Below are 19,718 nucleotides of genomic sequence, written 5' to 3'. Positions count from 1 at the left end.
AGGACTTGAGGCTGTAATCGCTGCCAAAGGTACTTCAACAAAGTTCTGAGTAAAGAGTTTGAATACTTATGTAAACGTGATATTTCTGTTTTTTATTTTAGCAAAAATGTTGAAAGCCATTTTTGCTTTGTCATTGTGGGGTAGTGTGTGTAGTTTGATGAATGAAAAAAACACACAACTGAATGCATTTCAGAATAAGGCTGTAACGTGGAAAAAATCAAGGGGTCTAAAAACTTTCCAAATGCACTGTATATGGCCAGCTTTTGATGTGGTTAAATGATACTGACTGCTTTTGCCATACAGTTGAAGTCATACGTTTACATACACTTAGGTTGGAGTCATTAAAACTTGTTTTTCAACCACTCCACAAATGTATTGTTAACAAACTATAGTTTTGTCAAATCATCTACTTTGTGCATGACAATTAATTTTTCCAACAATTGTTTACAGACAGATTATTTAATTTATAATTCACTCTATCACAATTCCAGCCACTAAATTGACTGTGCCTTTAAACAGCTTGTAAAATTCCAGAAAATGATGTCATAGCTTTAGAAGCTTTTGATAGACTAATTGACACCATGTGAGTCAATTGGGGGTGTAGCTGTGGATGTATTTCAAGGCCAACCTTCAAACTCAGTGCCACTTTGCTTGACATCATAGGAATATCAAAAGAAGTCAGCCAAGACCTCAGAAAGAAAATGTAAACTTCTGAATTCAACTGTACATTAATTATTAATTTCGGTTTGTTCTATAGAAAGTATTTGACTCTAGCCACAAAATTAAGGAAATTAGAAGGGCGGGATTTCGGCAAGGCCATGTTCTTGCCTTCCCGAAATCCCCCCTTCTAAATTCCATAATTTTGTGGCTAGAGTCAAATACATTCTGTGGCACACATCAGAGTCAAATACTTTCAATAGAACAACCTTTACGTAGGCAACCGAAATTAATAATTAATGTGCTTTATATTAAACATAGAGGAGGGAGTAAAATGTAGGCAAGCAATAAACACTTAAGAACAACTACTAAGTCGAATAAGACATGGGAGCGATGACGAATTTTGGCAAAGATTTGTATTTATTGAAACAAACAGCCAAACTGAAAACTGCAGACATTACTCGTGCCTCCCCCGAGGTAAAAATTTATTTTTTATTTTTTATTAAACGCAGCCTAACGTGATCAGTGACCCCAAACTGTATGGGAATCGCAGCAATGAAGAATTGAGTGCGTGCGCGTTCACGCGAAGGGGGGAACTCTGGCAGGGGGGAGATTTTCTGCACAACACCTGTACCACATGTATATAGCCTCGTTATTGTTATTTCAGTCACATGAGTGCATGTATGGCCTGATATATGCTTCTGATATGGTCAAACAGTTTTTTTTGCTGCCATCATGTAATGCCAATGTTGACAGAATACGTCACTTACACACATGCTAAACACTTGTTTAGCATATCAGGTAGTACCGTAGGCCTTTGTTTTTAGTGCAGCAAACCAATCCAATAGAATACTGTTGAGAAATGCGATGGATACAACAACGCCACATCCACTATATCCTGCCAGGGGCGGAAGTCTGGAAGTCTGTTCCAAACAGTAATCATTCCAACACGGAGTGTGAAGTGTCAGCATCTCTCCCGTCGCACGCCCATAATTCCTGGTAACCATTCCCTTGTTGTCTACATTTTAATTTACCAATATTTTGACGCGTTTTACATGTTTGTTCATTTTAAGTATTGCACCACAGGTACGCATTTTTTAACCAACTAGGTGGAAAATCATTTTGCAACAGGATTGTGCGCCGCGCGTCTTTATTTTTTTTTGAGCGCTAATCATCGCTTGTGTTTATCCATCTACAACAATTATTTCCTGCCATCGTGGTAGGTCGGCTGTGTAGCCGTCTCTCAGACATAGCAAAGGATTAAGTTACTGCTGGTGGCGGATTATTCTATTGGCTTCCTCTTGTCACGTTCTAGTCTTCGGCCTTTATCTTTTCCAATTGAAGTTGCCTGAAATCGAGGTAGAGTAACTGAAATGTCCGTTTTGTTTAACTAAAACTCCTTGCTGTTGTATTTACTTCGACTAATCTCCTCAAACCTCACATGGTCAAAATGCTTCTCCAAGTAGGGCAGGCTACTTTTAGGCTATTTGTTGATGCATTAACTTAGTTGTATTTTGTGTCCTTTTATCTTTATATTTTCTGACCCACCTTTTCCATTAATGTTGATGCTAATAATGTGCGATGTGCATCTACAGTATTTGCTAACTACACCTACCACTCCCAGTGACAGTCTTACATTCAAATGATCTGGATGCAAGCCAAGCCAACATTTCTCACTATCACGTTGTTATAGGCTACATTGTTACGTTAGATGTAACACATGTTAACACCCTTGTTTAGATGGATACTGGATCGTCAACTTTAAAGCATTGAGTAGCACCCCCTCCCCTCTGAAGTCGTCTCTCTAACTGCCACCCCCAATGTTCTTAGAACTGACCTACTCACATTATTGGAGAATTTGGCTGTTGCACATTGTTTACTTACATTCTTATCCCCAGCCTCATTAAATGTTACTGATTAACTGAATATACATTTTTTTTTATTGGTTATTGTGTACCCCAATCAGCTCATATTGAGCTGATAAGGGTTTCACAGAGACAGGACTATACTATTTGTTTCATAGGCTTGACTCTTGACATTGTAGCCTCCTTGAGGATGTTCTTAAAAGAACATGGCTCAAAAAGTTTTGGAACTCATAGGCCTACCAGTTACCACGAGTCTATTAGTACTGACTTGCAAGAAGCAAAACTAGCGCCACCAGAATTCTAATCGCTACTTGCATGTGAGTGTCTCAATATGTATTTGATGTGGTAGATATATTGGAACCATGGTACATTTCTCACCTGGGGTGTGGCTGCATAGGCTAGCTACATCATTAAAAGTTGAGGATAAAAACCTCCACATCGATTTGTCATGTTGTTGCTTAGGGTGTATTATTGTTAACAAGAAATATCTCCCTCTTCAGTCATGTCGTTCCGAAGAGGCGTGGTCAGACAGAGCAAGTTTAGGCACGTTTTCGCCCAGGCATGGAAGGCTGAGCACTGCATCGATGATGTCCGAGTGTCCCGTGTCACATGGGATGGGCCCCTCTGCGCTGTGAACCCCAAATTCACAGCAGTCATCATTGAATCAGGCGGAGGAGGGGCCTTCCTCGTTCTGCCACTCAACAAGGTTTGTACTTTGTTTATGCTGAGACTCTGATTTTTCACTTTAAAATATATACCAAACAAAAACCATTGATTTCAAAATTTAACAAACCAAAGAATTCAGAACATTTTACAAAAACACATTCAGAGGAAGAACTGTGCACCTACAAAGTTTAGAATAAAACTGAGGGCGATTTTACCGTAATTATGTTACCAAAAAGGCATCTGCACAGTTTTTCCAGTAAATGTTTTTATTTATTTTTTATTGACCATGTAAATTGTTCAAAGTAGTCATTGTGCAAGGAGTTCTATGGTTTGTTAAACTTTGAGATCTTGGCTTTTGTTTGACATACATTTTAAAGTAAAGCATAATTCCGTTGCCATGGAATTGCTCTTACTGGGCTGACATTACATGATTGGTTGTAGCAATATGTTAGCAACTCTGAGTCTTTCTGACCCACTGATTTTCATGTTAAAACAGTGCTTTTCGGTTGGTGAGTAAGTAGTATTGAGATCGACCTTGGAGGTTGTGACTTATCTGATGATGAATTGTCACCTGGCCCACATGACACCTGCTTCTCTCCCACAGAGTGGCAGGATTGACCAGGCCACTCCCACGGTGTGTGGACACGCAGCCCCGGTGCTGGACGTCCAGTGGTGTCCTCATGACGACAACATCATCGCCAGTGCCTCGGAGGACTGCACCGTAAAGGTGAGTGATGGGAACGTAGCTGCCTTCTAAAAAAGCAGCGTAAGCAGTTCACAGTAGTCTGTGATGACACTTTCAACCCTTGTCTAGATCATGGCTTAGATTTAGGTGGACTGCTGGATGATAGTTATGGGTTCATTGAGGGGACATAGCAGATGCACTATTATATGGTGGCATTATGTTGGCCTTGTGATAATGTTCTACTATCCAGAGGGAATATTTGTGTTGAGAATGTTGCAGATGCAGTCATTGGTTAGGCCTATATAGTTTAAACAAAGGTTCAGTTGTATGCTCTACTCCTGTAACAAAGTATTGTCATTGGTTGTATTGTCTATGACAGGTTTGGGAGGTCCCTGATGGAGGGCTGACAGGGCCAATGACCGAGCCTGTAGTGACACTGGAGGGCCACAGCAAACGAGTGGGGATCCTGGCCTGGCACCCGACAGCCTTCAACATCCTCCTAACTGCAGGTAACCTCACCTATCTGCACCTCATTGTCTCACGTCGGATACTGTGATCATAATGCCATGGCCGTCTGAGAGGACAATGCATGGCAGACTATCCAACTCACTAGCGATGCCTCTTGTATCAATGAATGTGATTGGTAAAAGGAAAGGTAGACATGGTAGGGGCACAATTGGATCCCCAGGTCCATGATAATGTGAGACCTCTTATGTTAGGACATTTCTGAGAAAGAAGAACTGAGTATTTTAAGAGGGAAGTGTTGCATGTAGTCACGCTCACACCTGGAAATGTAGACATAATGATAGTGTTAGGACACAGTTTGGTCACTCGTCAGGGTAGCATGTAGCTAGCTAGTTAGCCACCCATGTGTTGGACCCTGTGTGATTGCCAGAGAAAGCTAACATGTAGCAGTCAATGTAAATGGTGAGAGTCTAAGGACAGCTCTAAACGTACTGGAGAGGTGTTACATGAAAGACAGTTCATTTGAAAGACAGTTCCATTTCAAATGCATTATACAAGCTTGGAATTGAGTTTCCTTCCCTTGCAATTAACAGCATGTGACTATTATTTGACCCTGCTGGTCAACTATGAACGTTTGAACATCTTGAAGAAAGATCTGGCCTTATTGGTCATGTACTCTTATAATCTCTACCCGGCACAGCCAAAAGAAGACTAGCCACCCCTCAGAGCCTGGTTCTTCTCTAGGTTTCTTCCAAGGTTCCTGCCTTTTTAGGGAGTTTTTCCTAGCCACCGTGCTTCTGCATAGCTTGCTGTTTGGGGTTTTCGGCAGAGTTTCTGTATAAGCACTTTGTGACATCTGCTGATGTAAAAAGGGTTTTATAAATACATTTGATGTAGTTTGCAAGTTTTAAAGGAGACTGTGGTTAACATGAAACTAAAGAGGTTTCAAGAGGTCGTAGGAAGGTTTCAAATGTTAGAATAAAAAACACGAGCTGGTGCACACCCAGAGAATTATTTTAAGTAGAGGTGCTGACTAATGGCAGATAAACTATAAGCTATAAAAATAATAGTCGCAATCATTTACAGTGAGTACCGTAATTCATTGGACAGTGACCATTCTTTTGGTTCTGTACTCTAGCACTTTGAGTTTGAAAGGATACAATGACAATGAGGGTGAAGTGCAGTCTGTCAGCTTTAATTTGAGGGGATTTTCATACGTATCGGATTAACCGTTTAGAAATGACAGCACCTTTTGTACATGGTCCCCCCATTTTAAGGTACAAGTGTGTGTTGTATTTGCTTCACAAATGTATGTCATTAGGCAGGTGTATTCATTTGTGTCGTTGGTGAATGCAGGAGAGCTGTTGAGGAATAGTATTGATTCTAGACTTTGCTATTGCCTTTGGAGGTTGTTGTTGGGGTGTGACAACATGAGGAAGACAGCAGTGTCGATGCAAATGAAACTGGCTGTCATAAGGCTCAGAAATGAAAATCAATCAATCGGGAACATTGCAAAAACCCTGGACATGTCCAAGTTAACAGTTTAGTTCATCATTAACAAGAAGAAGAAGAAAAACCCGGTGAACTCAATTATGTCAAAAGACCCAGTAGACTGAGGAAGACCACTGTAGTGGATGACTGGAGAAACCCCCCCCCCCAGACAACAGGCCAACAGATCAAAAACACTCTCCTGAATGCAGGTGTAGATGTGTCAAAGTCTACCATACGTAGAAGACTACACCAGCAGGACTACAGAGGGTACACTACAAGATGCAAACCACTGATAAGCCTGAAGCACAGAAAGGCCAGATTACAGTTAGCTACAAAGCACCTAAAAGAGCCCCAATAGTTCTGGGAAAAAAAGCATTGTGGACAGATGAGACAAAGATTATAATGTACCAGAGTGATGGAAAGTGTGGAGAAAAAAAAAGACATGCCCATGATCCAAAGCATACCGCCTCTTCTGTGAAACATGGTGGAGGGGGTGTTATGGCTTGGGCCTGTATGGCTGCCAGTGGAACAGGCTCACTTGTCTTCATCAATGATGTGACGGCAGACAGAAGAACAATGAATTCTGAAGTCTACAGAAATATTTGTCCTGCTCAGATAAAACCAAATGCCTCCTAACTCATTGGACGGCACTTCATCATGCAACAAGACAATGACCCTGAACATACTTCTAGAGCAACGAAGGGTTTTTTTGATGGCCAATAAGTGGAAAAACCTTGACTGGCAGAGTCAATCACCGGATCTGAATCCAATTGAACATGCATTTTACATGCTGAAGAGGAGACTGAAGGCAATCAGTCCCCGAAACAAGCAGGAACTGAAGATTGCTGCATTACAGGCAGCCATTACAGAAGATACTGGTGATGTCGATGCATCGCAGACTTCAAGCAGTCATTGTATGCAAAGGATATGCGACCAAATATTAACAATGATTACTTTATTCTTAAACTGTCCAATGTTTTTTGATGGCCAAAATGGGGGGGGGGGGGACTATGTACAAAAGCTTCTATAATATCCAAACGGTTCATCCGATATGTATGAAAATACCCTCAAATTAAAGCTGACAGTCTGCACTTCACCCTCATTGTCATTGTATCTTTTCAATCTCAGTTCTAGAGTACGGAACCAAAACAATAACAAAAATGGTCACTGTCCAATTAATTATGGTGCTCTGTGTGTGTGTGTGTGTGTGTGTATATATACACTGCTCAAAAAAATAAAGGGAACACTAAAATAACACATCCTAGATCTGAATGAATGAAATATTCTTATTAAATACTTTTCTTCTTTACATAGTTGAATGTGCTGACAACAAAATCACACAAATTATCAATGGAAATCAAATTTATCAACCCATGGAGGTCTGGATTTGGATTCACACTCCAAATTAAAGTGGAAAACCACACTACAGGCTGATCCAACTTTGATGTAATGTCCTTAAAACAAGTCAAAATGAGGCTCAGTAGTGTGTGTGGCCTCCACGTGCCTGTATGACCTCCCGACAACGCCTGGGCATGCTCCTGATGAGGTGTCGGATGGTCTCCTGAGGGATCCCCTCCCAGACCTGGACTAAAGCATCCGCCAACTCCTGGACAGTCTGTGGTGCAACGTGGCGTTGCTGGATGGAGCGAGACTTGATGTCCCAGATGTGCTCAATTGGATTCAGGTCTGGGGAACGGGTGGGCCAGTCCATAGCATCAATGCCTTCCTCTTGCAGGAACTGCTGACACACTCCAGCCACATGAGGTCTAGCATTGTCTTGCATTAGGAGGAACCCAGGGCCAACCGCACCAGCATATGGTCTCACAAGAGGTCTGAGGATCTCATCTCGGTACCTAATGGCAGTCAGGCTACCTCTGGCGAGCACATGGAGGGCTGTGCGGCCCCCCAAATAAATGCCACCCCACACCATGACTGACCAACCGCCAAACCGGTCATGCTGGAGGATGTTGCAGGCAGCAGAACGTTCTCCACGGCGTCTCCAGACTGTCACGTCTGTCACATTAGCTCAGTGTGAACCTGCTTTCATCTGTGTAGAGCACAGGGCGCCAGCGGCGAATTTTCCAATCTTTGTGTTCTCTGGCAAATGCCAAACGTACTGTACGGTGTTGGGCTGTAAGCACAACCCCCACCTGTGGACGTTGGGCCCTCATACCACCCTCATGGAGTCTGTTTCTGACCGTTTGAGCAGACACATGCACACTTGTGGCCTGCTGGAGGTCATTTTGCAGGGCTCTGGCAGTGCTCCTCCTTGCACAAAGGCAGAGGTAGCTGTCCTGCTGCTGGGTTGTTGCCCTCCTACGGCCTCCTCCACGTCTCCTGGTGTACTGGCCTGTCTCCTGGTAGTGCCTCCATGCTCTGGACACTACGCTGACAGACACAGCAAACCTTTTTGCCACAGCTTGCATTGATGTGCCATCCTGGATGAGCTGCACTACCTGAGCCACTTGTGTGGGTTGTAGACTCCGTCTCATGCTACCACTAGAGTGAAAGCACCGCCAGCATTCAAAAGTGACCAAAACATCAGCCAGGAAGCATAGGAACTGAGAAGTGGTCTGTGGTCACCACCTGTAGAACCACTCCTTTATTGGGGGTGTCTTGCTAATTGCCTATTTCCACCTGTTGTCTATTCCATTTGCACAACAGCATGTGAAATTGTCAATCAGTGTTGCTTCCTAAGTGGACAATTTGATTTCACAGAAGTGTGATTGACTTGGAGTTACATTGTGTTGTTTAAGTGGTCCCTTTATTTTTTTGAGCTGTGTGTGTGTGTGTGTGTGTGTGTGTGTGTGTGTGTGTGTGTGTGTATATATATATATCTCAGTAGACCCATATATACAGACACATTCTTTTTCAGGTGACCCAATAAATTACTGGGTGTTTATATAGTGTGCGACTATTTTTTTTAAAATATTTTTTATATGTAGCTTAAGGTTTCAAATGTTGAAAGCAATTTGGTTTGTCTGCATTATTTAGGATGTTATGTCTGTATTATGACTATTTGCATGCTTTTCAAATACATTTGATTGTATCCATATGACATTTGCGTTTAGGTTTTAGTTGTCTACAACTACAGAACTCCTACACACAATTTTACTTCTGCACTTTTGTGGTTGACGTCTTGGTGAACTGAGATTGGTAGTGTGCTTGTTATAACTCTTCTGTGAACACTGTTTTGTCTGTGCTTTCCTAGATGCTGTGTAAACACCTGTTTTGAATGTTGCATCTCTTCTCTCCTTTCTTGTCGCTGTCTGTCTTGCTGTGTCTCTCTTTCTCTGTATCGCTCTCTCTGTGTCTTTGTCTCTCTGTATGTGTGGCTCTCTCCTCTCTCTCAGGCTGTGATAACCTGGTGTGTGTGTGGGACGTGGGCACGGGGGAGCTGGTCTACCAGATAGCCGATGCCCACCCCGACCTGATCTACAGCGTGAGCTGGAACCGGGAGGGCAGTGCCATCTGCACCGTGTGCAAGGACAAGGCGTTGCGTGTCATCGACCCGCGACGGGGCACCGTCCTCAAGGTGAGTCCTGTCTGTCCTATATCGTGTGACACACCCATGCAAATGAATGGAAAGAAGTCTGAAGAGATTTGGATATAATGACGAGATATCTACAGTTGAAGTCGGAAGTTTACATACACCTTAGCCAAATACCTTTAAACTCAGTTTTTCACAATTCCTGACATTTAATCCTAGTAAAAATTCCCTGTCTTAGGTCCGTTAGGAACTCCACTTTATTTTAAGAATGTGAAATGTCAGAATAATAGTAGAGGGAATTATTTCAGCAATTATTTATTTCATCACATTCAAGTGGGTCAGACGTTTACATACACTCAATTAGTATTTGGTAGCATTGCCTTTTAAATTGTTTAACTTGGGTCAAACATTTCAGGTAGACTTCCACAAGCTTCCCACAATAAGTTGGGTGAATTTTGGCCCATTCCTCCTGACAGAGCTGGTGTAACTGAGTCAGGTTTGTAGGCCTCCTTGCTCGCACACACTTTTTCAGTTCTGCACACAAATGTTCTATAGGGTCGAGGTCAGGGCTTTGTGATGGCCACTCCAATACCTTGACTTTGATGTCCTTAAGCCATTTTGCTACAACTTTGGAAGTATGCTTGGGGTTATTGGTTGCAAATGGGTCTTCCAAATGGACAATCTTTAACTTTAAAGATCTTTAACTGGTGTCTTGAGATGTTGCTTCAATATATCCACATAATTTTCCATCCTCATGATGCCATCTATTTTGTGAAGTCCACCAGTCCCTCCTGCAGCAAAGCACCCCCACAACATGATGCTGCCGCTCCCATGCTTCATGGTTGGGATGGTGTTCTTCGGCTTGCAAGCCTCCCCCTTTTTCCTCCAAACATAACAATGGTCATTATGGCCAAACAGTTCTATTTTTGTTTCATTAGATCAGAGGACATTTCTCCACGAAGTACAATCTTTGTCCCCATGTGCAGTTGCAAACTGTAGTCTGGCCCTTTTTTTTATGTCGGTTTTGGAGCAGTTGCTTCTTCCTTGCTGAGCGGCCTTTCAAGTTATGTCGATATAGGACTCGTTTTACTGTGGATATAGATACTGGAGGAAACTGGTACAAAAGTATTTTCACAAGGTCCTTTGCTGTTCTGGGATTGATTTGCACCAAAGTCTCCTTCCTGAGCAGTATGACGGCTGCGTGGTCCCATGGTGTTTATACTTGCGTACTATTGTTTGTACAGATGCACATAGTATCTTCAGGCGTTTAGAAATTGCTCCCAAGGATGAACCATACTTGTGGAGTTCTACACTTTTTTTCTGAGGTTTTGACTGATTTCTTTAGATTTTCCCATGATGTCAAGCAAAGAGGCACTGAGTTTGAAGGTAGGCCTTGAAATACATCCACAGGTACACCTCCAATTGATTCAAATGATGTCAATTAGCCTATCAGAAGCTTCTAAAGCCATGACATAATTTTCTGGAATTTTCCAAGCTTTTTAAAGGCACAGTCAACTTCGTGTATGTAAACTTCTGACCCACTGGAATTGTGATACAGTGAAATAATCTGTCTTTAAACAATTGTTGGAAATATTACTTGTGTCATGCACAAAGTAGATGTCCTAACTGACTTGCCAAAACTATAGTTTGTTAACAAGAAATGTGTGGAGTGGTTGAAAAACAAGTTTTAATGACTCCAACCTAAGTGTATGTAAACTTCTGACTTCAACTGTACATCTCCATCTTAAAAACGTGATTTGTTGTCCACAGAGCAGAACGGTGTGCTGTCAAGCTCCTGCCTATTCCTCTCTTTGGATTGATGGCTGCATTTAGTTTATTTTAATACTTTTTTGAATATTAGAATTTGTGGCGTTAATGTCAACCGCCTGTATTCAATGGAGAGATGCGTTGCTCCTAGCCACATGTCATGAAAATGCATAGCCATCTAAAGACAATTCTGCTATAAAAAATATAAAAAATCTTATAAATCTAAATCTTATAAATCTTAAAATCTTATAAAAAATAAAATCTTAAAGTTGCCGGGGTGTCACGAGTCCTTCTTATATCAGTATGCTCGTAACAACCTAAGTATTATGAAACTTCAATTAGATCAAATAAACCTCACGTAGCAAATAAGCCATTACATTTTTTTGGTCGTTGACCAAATTTGAAACTCATTGACTTCCATACCAAAAGTCCTTGCTTGGTGAGTGAAATAAATTAAATAAATCTGTCTGGAGAAGACAGATTTTTCACCCAGCTGTCCCTCTCGCTTTGCCTTTTCCTATGCCTTTTCCTATGGTCTTTAAGTACCAATAACAAGCAATACAACTTTATTATCCTTAAAGGTGAAAGTAACCAACACAATGTGGACTGTAACACACAAACTCTCCACTGCTTAAGAAAATCTCCTTATCAAAGAAAATTGGATTCAGCCAAATCCCCCAAGTAGTGTATATTGTTTAGATTGTATGAACTCTACCTTCTGTACATGTGGCATTTGACATTGACTCTACCTACCACTTGTTGCTGTGTGCCTCAGGTGAAAGAGAAGGTCCACGACGGCACCAGGCCCATGAGGGCAGTGTTCCTCTCGGACGGGAAGATCCTGACCACGGGCTTCAGCCGCATGAGTGAAAGGCAGCTGGCCTTGTGGGATACGGTACGGCAGCTGGATGGACACATTTCATATACACTGAGTATAGCAAACATTAGGAACACTTTCCTAATATTGAGTTGTACCCCCCTTTGGTCTCAGAAGAGCCTAAATTGGAGCATGGACTTTACAAGGTGTCAGAAGCGTTCCACAGGGATGCTGGCCCGTGTTGACTCCACTGCTTCCCACAGTTGTGTCAAGTTGGCTGGATGTCCTTTGTGTGGTGGACCGTTCTTGATACACACAGGGAACTGTTGAGTTTGAAAAACCCAGCAGTGTTGCAGCTCTTGACAAAAACCGGTTCACCAAGCACCTACTACCATACTCCGTTCAAGGACACTTAAATATTTTGTCTTGCCCGTTCACCCTCTGAAGGACACACATAGACAATCTATGTCTCAATTGTCTCAAGGCTTAGAAATCCTTATTTAACCGTCTCCTCCCCTTCTGCACTGATTTTGAAGAGACATCGATAGGGATCATAGCTTTCATCTGGTCAGTCTGTCATGGAAATGTGTTCAATGTTTTGTACACAGTGTACATGACCTTGTTGAGTCGTATGGGAGTGTATGGTAGAGGAGAGTGTTGTGCTGCGGTGTCATGACAGTACAGTTCAGGTCAGCCCTGTTTATTTTCCCTTGACGCAGCACCTAGGTGTTCACTACACACTGACCAAGTAGTGGGAGCTAAGTGAAAACTAACTGTAAACAATGGAATCTTCATAGTGCCTTGGAAAGGTAGCTAGATCAACAGGTTCAGCTGCTATATGTTCAGCCAGGCACAGCAGTGACGTACATTATCAGCATGAGATTAAGTACATTCAAATCCAAGCTCATAGTTTCAAGTTTTGTTAGTCGTAAGGGATAAGTACAGATGGTATACACAGCCCAACAATCTCGGCAATGAAACCATAATAAATAAATATAAGAATACAAAGTAAATGTCTCAGTAGAATAAAAGAAACATTTTAGCATAAGTATAATACAGGAAGGAACAATTTACGTTCCAATATTTACACATGTGTCAGGGAAGGGGCAGTGCAGGGGACATTTTTTACATTTAACAGTATTATCAATTAGAGTCTGGTAGCAGTGTGTGTGTGTGTAAGTGATTGCACTCAGACATCATGCTCCGATACAGTTTGCTTGACTGTAAGGGAGTGAACAGCACATGGCTGGGGGATGTGGGGTCCTTGATGATGCAGGACTTCCTCAGGCACCGTTTCAAGTAGATGTCCTGGATGGGTGGGAACACGGCCCCAGTGATGTATTAGATCCTCTTCACCACCTGTTGGAGGGCCTTGCGGTCGTGGACAGAGCAATTCCTGTACCAGGCCGTGATGCAACCGGTCAAGACGCTCTCGATGGTGCAGCGGTAGTATTTGGAGAGAACCCGGGGCGGTGTTGGTCCATGTCAAATCATCGTTGATGTGTACGCCGAGGAACTTAAAAATGCTGACTGTTTCTACTGCAGTCGCGTTGATGTTGGGGGCTTGCTTCCTGAAGTCAACAATCAACTTCTTTGTTTTGTTGACGTTGAGGTTAATGTCCTGGCACCACAATGCTAGTTAATTTACCTCCTGATAGGTTGACTCGTTGTTGGTATCAGGCCTACAACCGTGGTGTTGTCAGCAAACTTGATGATGGATGTTGGTGTCGTGCAAAGGCACACGGTCGTGGGTAAACAGCGAGTGAGGACACACCCCTGGGGGGCGCCTGTGTTAAGTCAGTGTGGAGGAGGTGTTGCCAATCCTCACAGCCTGTGGTCTTCCCGTCAGGGCTCTGAGTTTGGTGACGAGCTTTGAGGGAACAATAGGATTCAAATGCTGTAGTCAATGAACAGTATTTGGTATTTGTGTTGCAGAATGATATGTCTGAGCCAATGGCAGTGCAGGAGATGGACACCAGTAACGGTGTTCTCCTTCCCTACTACGACCCTGACACTAACATGGTCTACCTGTGTGGAAAGGTACAGTACACCCATTTCCTACAACACTTTCAACAAATTCTGCTGGTGGCATAGGATCACATTAGAAGATCCCCCTCTGGATGTTTGGTTCAGTCCCTTTTGTCTGTTGATCACTCTCAGGGGGACTGCACCATCCGGTACTTTGAGGTGACGGACGAGTCGCCTTACGTCCATTTTCTCAGCCTGTACAGCAGCAAAGAGCCCCAGCGAGGAGCAGGCTTCCTCAGCAAGAGGGGCGTGGACGTCAACAAGTGTGAGATCGCCAGGTGAACAGGTTTTTCAGCATGACTTCATGGTTGTTAGTTGAATTCTTCCTCTGTGTATTTGCTTCCTTTGTTTTCTCTTTTACCACTCCTCTCTCCCTCCTACATTCCCCCTTTCATTCCCTCCAACTGTAATTCATTTCTATCTTGTTTTTCTTTCATTCATTCATGCTTTCATTGTCTCATTCATTCACTCTCTCACTTTCTTTCATTTAATCTCAGTCTCCTCTCTTTCTCATATTGCAGGTTCTACAAATTGCATGAGAGGAAAGTAGAGCCCATTTCTATGACTGTACCACGGAAGGTAAGCCATGCAGTTAGAAACAAAGCCATTTGAATTCACACATTTTTGGACTAAAGCCATATTCCAATAGCCATACTAGCGTCCCACTTAGAATCCATGCCCAAAACATAACATTCTACTAAGTGGCATGTTAATGTGGATATTGGAACAGAGTTTCCTCAAACCTCTCTCTCCTCTCTTGCCGCCTCAGTCAGACCTGTTCCAGGGGGACCTGTACCCGGACACTGCCGGTGTGGAGCCCTCTCTCCTGGCCGAGGATTGGATCGCTGGGCAGGACGCGGCACCCCTGCTAGTCTCTCTGAGCGGGGGCTATGCTGGCACCCCCTCCAAGCACAGAGACAAGCTCAGGAACAAGCCCAAGCTGCTGTTGCAGGGCTCCGGGACGGATTCTTCCCCAGTCCCCCGGCAGGCCGCCTCTCCCACGGCAACCACCACCGCCAAGGAAATGGAGAGCGAGGGGGTGGGGGTGGTGCAGCAGAGGGTCACTCGAGCAGAAGGAGAAGGAGCATCCGATAGGGCGAGAAGAGAGGTGAGAATGGAGTTTGGTTATACGTGGGTATGGCAGTAAGCATAGCAGGGGTGTATTCACCAGGACACACTGTAGCCACTTTAATAAACGGATCACTTGTCACTTTAATAATGCCACTTTAATAATATTTATATATCTTGCATTACTCATCCCATATGTATATACTGTATTTTATTGCATCTTGCCTATGCCGCTCTGTCATTGCTCATCCGTATATTTATATGTACATATTCTTATTCCATTCCTTTACTTAGATTTTTGTGTATTAGGTAGTTATTGTGGAATTGTTAGATATTGCTGCACTGTCGGAACTAGAGGCACACGCATTTCGCTACACTCGCAACATCTGCTAACCATTTGTATGTGACTAATTGATTTGGGATTTAGCTAAACATTTTGTAACGAGAGTTTCTTATTGCTCAAGTTTAGGGTGTCTCCCTTAGAGAAGTAAGTATGAGTATGGAGGTAGAAGTGCCAGAAAAGTGACAATTTAGGATATCATCATGCATGTGACTGCATTCCCCCTCTTCACCTCCCTCTCGTCCCATCTATCCCCCATCCCTCTCCCCCGCTCCAGGAGGAGGTGCTGAGTGAGGTGCTAGCGGAGGTGAAGGCCCTTCGTTCGGTGGTCTTGGCCCAGGGCCAGAGGATCGAGCTTTTGGAGAGGCAGCTGGTCCGCATCGAGGACGGGGATGTCTGATTGGCCGATTAGGCATCACCACTACACCCAAAGGGCATTCTTACTAAAACTCCATAGACCATAGCCTTACTAGAATCAACAGCAGTACCTTAAGCTGAGTGGGAGGATGTAGTGAAGTGTAGCTCCGTGACTAACTGTGTATATCGCAGAGGGGCTGAGAATAAGGTGAACTGTTATAGTGAAGGTGTTTTGTGGGTGAATCTAAATTGTTTCCTTGTTCCCTCGCATCCTCTCCCCTCGCCTTCTCAAAACGCATTGGAGGACAAGGTCAGAGGTTCCTCCCCTCGAGACTTCTCTTCCAATGGGTTTTGAGAAGGAAGAGGGAACAAGGAAACACAATTGAGATGCACCCTACATCTCTTTAGATGCTGCTTCAGTTAGATGGCAGATGATATAGGATGGAGATCATCTGTATAAAACATCCATACTGCAGTAAGACATGTCACCGGATTTTTTGAAGGAGCATCGATGGCGACAGTATTTGAAGGTGTATCACTACAAAGACATGCGGAATCAATCATAGCCTACTCACGAATCCTTATGGCATCTGGCACAAAGGTTTATGTTCATTTGGTACATTTTGCAAAATGGCACATCAGTATACATTGTATGTGTGTACGTACACCCTCAATAAATGTTACCAAGTAGATCATTGCCAGATCATTTACAGTTGCTGTGTTCATTGAAGCACTCGCATTGTGAATCCTTTAGGGATTGTTTCATCAGGTAGTTACAGCTGCTAATCATGTCATATCAAATTAGTACTTATACATTTGTACATGTATGGCTTTATACATTACCATCATAGGAAGCTATTACTCTCTAAAATCAGACCATTGGTATTATAAATATAATTGTATATGCTAATAGCGCTATGCTGTTTACAAAACTGCACTGGTTCATTGCGATGGATTAGTTGTATTGAATTGTGCTGTACAGCGCATATATTGACATATAAAGAAAAACAGATCGGTCCATTTCCAAATAATGTTTATTTTGATATGAAGCTCTTTTTCTTACAAATGATGTGAAGGACGTGATTTGGAGGTAGCTTAAAAACATTCCTATTATGTGTGTTTCTCTTTTTGGATGGTTTTTGTAATTTTTTTTTTTTTTTCAACCTTAGAAGGTAATACTTAATTTGTGCTCTCCAACTAAGTTGTCTTAGGTGAATGAAGCAACATGCAGTATCATTTGTCACAAAGGTTTATAAAATTCCAATGACGGCTTATAACAGAGTTCAAGTTAAGTGTTACCTCAGAGAATGTGTTCCAAGCAGAACTAACGTAATATACCATTAAAACCATAGCAGTTGTATGAGTGTCACGAGGCACAGAACTTTAAAACGTTACAATGAAATTAGTTTGAACTTTACTTTTTTTTTTACTGTGAATGATGTAATCCAAGCCAGTAGAACCTACTAGACTAATGTAGCAGCAGCTGCTGTGTTTCTATTTGAAGATGGGAAAGAAAGGGCATACGATGCTCGACTGTTGGACGGAACTGAAAAATAATAGTTCACAGTTTATACCTCACCCCTTTTGCAGCCTTGGGTACTGTTCACATATAGCCTGGTCCCAGATCTGTTTACGGCTGTATTGTCTACAATGACTACAGGAGTCATGTGTTTGTTTTATTTACTTGATTAATATTTCTGTATGCTCTGTCATAATACACATTTTATATGTGTGGTTGTGAACAAATAGAGGATGAAAATAACACTCCACTGTGCAAAACTTCCAATAAACACTCCTTTCTCTTTTGCATTGTGCAACAGGCACTTAATTACCCTCACTGGTCATGTGTCAGGAAGTCATAGCTGTCATTAAAATGTATTAGTAAGCCAGTGTACTGACATACACACAAAAAAATAGGAAAGTTAACAAACGGGGAATATGTTCTACCAGTAGTACAATTATTTAGTTTCATAGCAAACGTGTATCCTAGTGATTATCATCTTGTGTTATCAAATCAATTTTTTTTAGTCACATGCACCGAATACAACAGGTGTAGTAGACCTTGGTGAAATTCTTACTTACGAGCCCCCAACCAACAATGCAGTTTCAAAAAATACGGACAAGAATAAGAGAGAAAAAGAACAAGTCATTAAAGAGCAGCAGTAAAACCACAATAGCGAGACTATATACATGGGGATACCGGTACAAAGTCTATGTGCGGCTGCACCGGTTAGTTGAGGTAGTATGTACATGTGGGTAGAGTTATTTAAGTGACCATGCATAGTTGACGACAACCGAGAGTAGCAGCGGTGTAAGGGGGGGTAGCCATTTGAGTAGATGTTCAGGAGTCTTGTGGCTTGGGGGTAGAAGCTTTTTTAGAAGCCTCTTGGACCTAGACTTGGCGCTCCGGTACCCTCTGTAATTAATGCACTTATTGATGAAGCCGATGACTGATGTGGTGTACTCCCGGAACATATTCCAGTCTGCTAGCAAAACAGTCCTTTAGCTTAGCATCTGCTTCATTATTGATCTCTTCACTGGTGCTTCATGCTTACATTTTTTGCTTGTAAACAGGAATCAAAGAGGATATAACTATGTTCAGATTTGCCAAATGGAGGGCGAGTGAGAGTTTTGTATGCGTCTCTGTGTGTGGAGTATAGGTGTTCCAGAGATTTTTTTCCTCTGGTTGCACGTTTAACATGCTGATAAAAATTTGGTAAAATGGATTTAAGTTTCCCTGCATTAAAGTCCCTGGCTACTAGGAGCACCACCTCTGGGTGAGCGTTTTCGTGTTTGCTTATTGTGGAATACAGCACATTCAATTCCGTCTTAGTGCCAGCCTCTGACTGTGGTGGTATGTGAACAGCTACGAGAAATACAGATAAACTCTCTAGGTAGAAAGTGTGGTCTACAGCTTATCATGAGATATTCTACCTCAGATGAGCAATAGCGCAATACTTCCTTAGATATCGTGCACCAGCTGTTTTTCACAAAAATACATAGACAAGGGGCGGCGGACTATCTTGCCGGTATAGCGTGTAACCAGCCAGATGTATGTTAATAGGGTCGACGTTCAGCCACGACGCCGTGAAGCATAAGATGTTACTGTTTTAATGTCCCGTTGATAGTTTAATCTTCCGCGTAGCTCATCAATTTTTTTTCTCCATGTTTGCTAGCAGAATGGAGGGAAGTGGGGGTTTATTAGATCGCCTACGAATTCACGCAAATCGCGGGGATCTGGGCCTGTTACCGAGAAAGCAGTATATCCTTCGCGTCGGGCTCGTCAGAGTCGTCAAAGGGAAAAAAAGGATTCTGCTTCTGTCTCAAAGTTATTTTCGGTCATAAGAGAAGGTAGCGACAACATTATGTACAAAATAGGCGAAAAAAAGTTGCAAATAAACGAACAAAGAAACACAATAGGTTGGGGACACGTAAAACGTCTGCCTTCATCTCAGGCGCCGTAACCCAGTAGTTATCATCTTATGTTATCATCTTGTGTTATCATCTTGTGTTATCATACAGGGTAAGCATGCTCCTGAAGCTTTTCTGATTGGTTCCTCAACTCTTTGGAAAGAAGAACTCGATTATATTCAGCATTAGAAATGGACTGTCAAGTTTAGTCCTCCCACAACATCATAGCAAAATTTACATTAATTCAAATCTACCTCTACGGTTCCCCAGGAGTTTATGGTGTTGTGTTTGTACTAGCCAGTGGAGCACATAACAGGATGTGGTCCCAGGTTGAAAGAGCATCAGCTCTGTGTCTTTTGAACCACTCACTTCCTTCCTCTGGGCTCTGCAGTGTCTGTCAGCCGAGTGGTTCTACACTGCTTCAACTCTTAACATTCGGAAAGTATTCAGACCCTTCCACTTTTTTCCACATTTTGTTACGTTACAGCCTTATTCTAAAATTGATTAAATTGTTTTCCCTCATCAATCTACACACAATACTCCCCATAATGAAAAAGTAAAAATTGAGTTGTAGAATTTTTTGCAATTGTATAAAGTACAAACTGAAATAT

At 42.4% G+C, this 19,718-nt stretch overlaps 1 protein-coding gene across 2 annotated transcripts; it reads left to right on the top strand.

The window, feature by feature from the left end:
- Window positions 1-1,267: 1,267 nt before the first annotated feature.
- On the top strand, window positions 1,268-17,503 carry LOC118391938 (coronin-1B-like). Of its 2 annotated transcripts, none has more exons than XM_035783454.2 (11): window positions 1,268-2,016; window positions 3,023-3,228; window positions 3,793-3,915; window positions 4,253-4,382; window positions 9,183-9,364; window positions 11,862-11,981; window positions 13,839-13,943; window positions 14,064-14,209; window positions 14,453-14,510; window positions 14,701-15,039; window positions 15,617-17,503. In XM_035783454.2, exons 2-11 carry the CDS (start codon window positions 3,025-3,027, stop codon window positions 15,737-15,739), a joined length of 1,530 nt encoding a protein of 509 aa, XP_035639347.1. In that variant the 5' UTR covers window positions 1,268-2,016; window positions 3,023-3,024; the 3' UTR covers window positions 15,740-17,503. The 2 variants fall into 2 exon arrangements, with proteins under 2 accessions (XP_035639347.1, XP_035639346.1); XM_035783453.2 differs by having other exon boundaries at window positions 1,270-1,656.
- Window positions 17,504-19,718: the final 2,215 nt, after the last annotated feature.

This window comes from Oncorhynchus keta, chromosome 13 (genome assembly GCF_023373465.1).
Source record: "Oncorhynchus keta strain PuntledgeMale-10-30-2019 chromosome 13, Oket_V2, whole genome shotgun sequence".
Classification (NCBI taxonomy): Eukaryota; Metazoa; Chordata; class Actinopteri; order Salmoniformes; family Salmonidae; genus Oncorhynchus; species Oncorhynchus keta.
The sequence above is the reverse complement of the archived record's forward strand: the minus strand, read 5'-3'. Positions and strand labels throughout refer to the sequence as shown.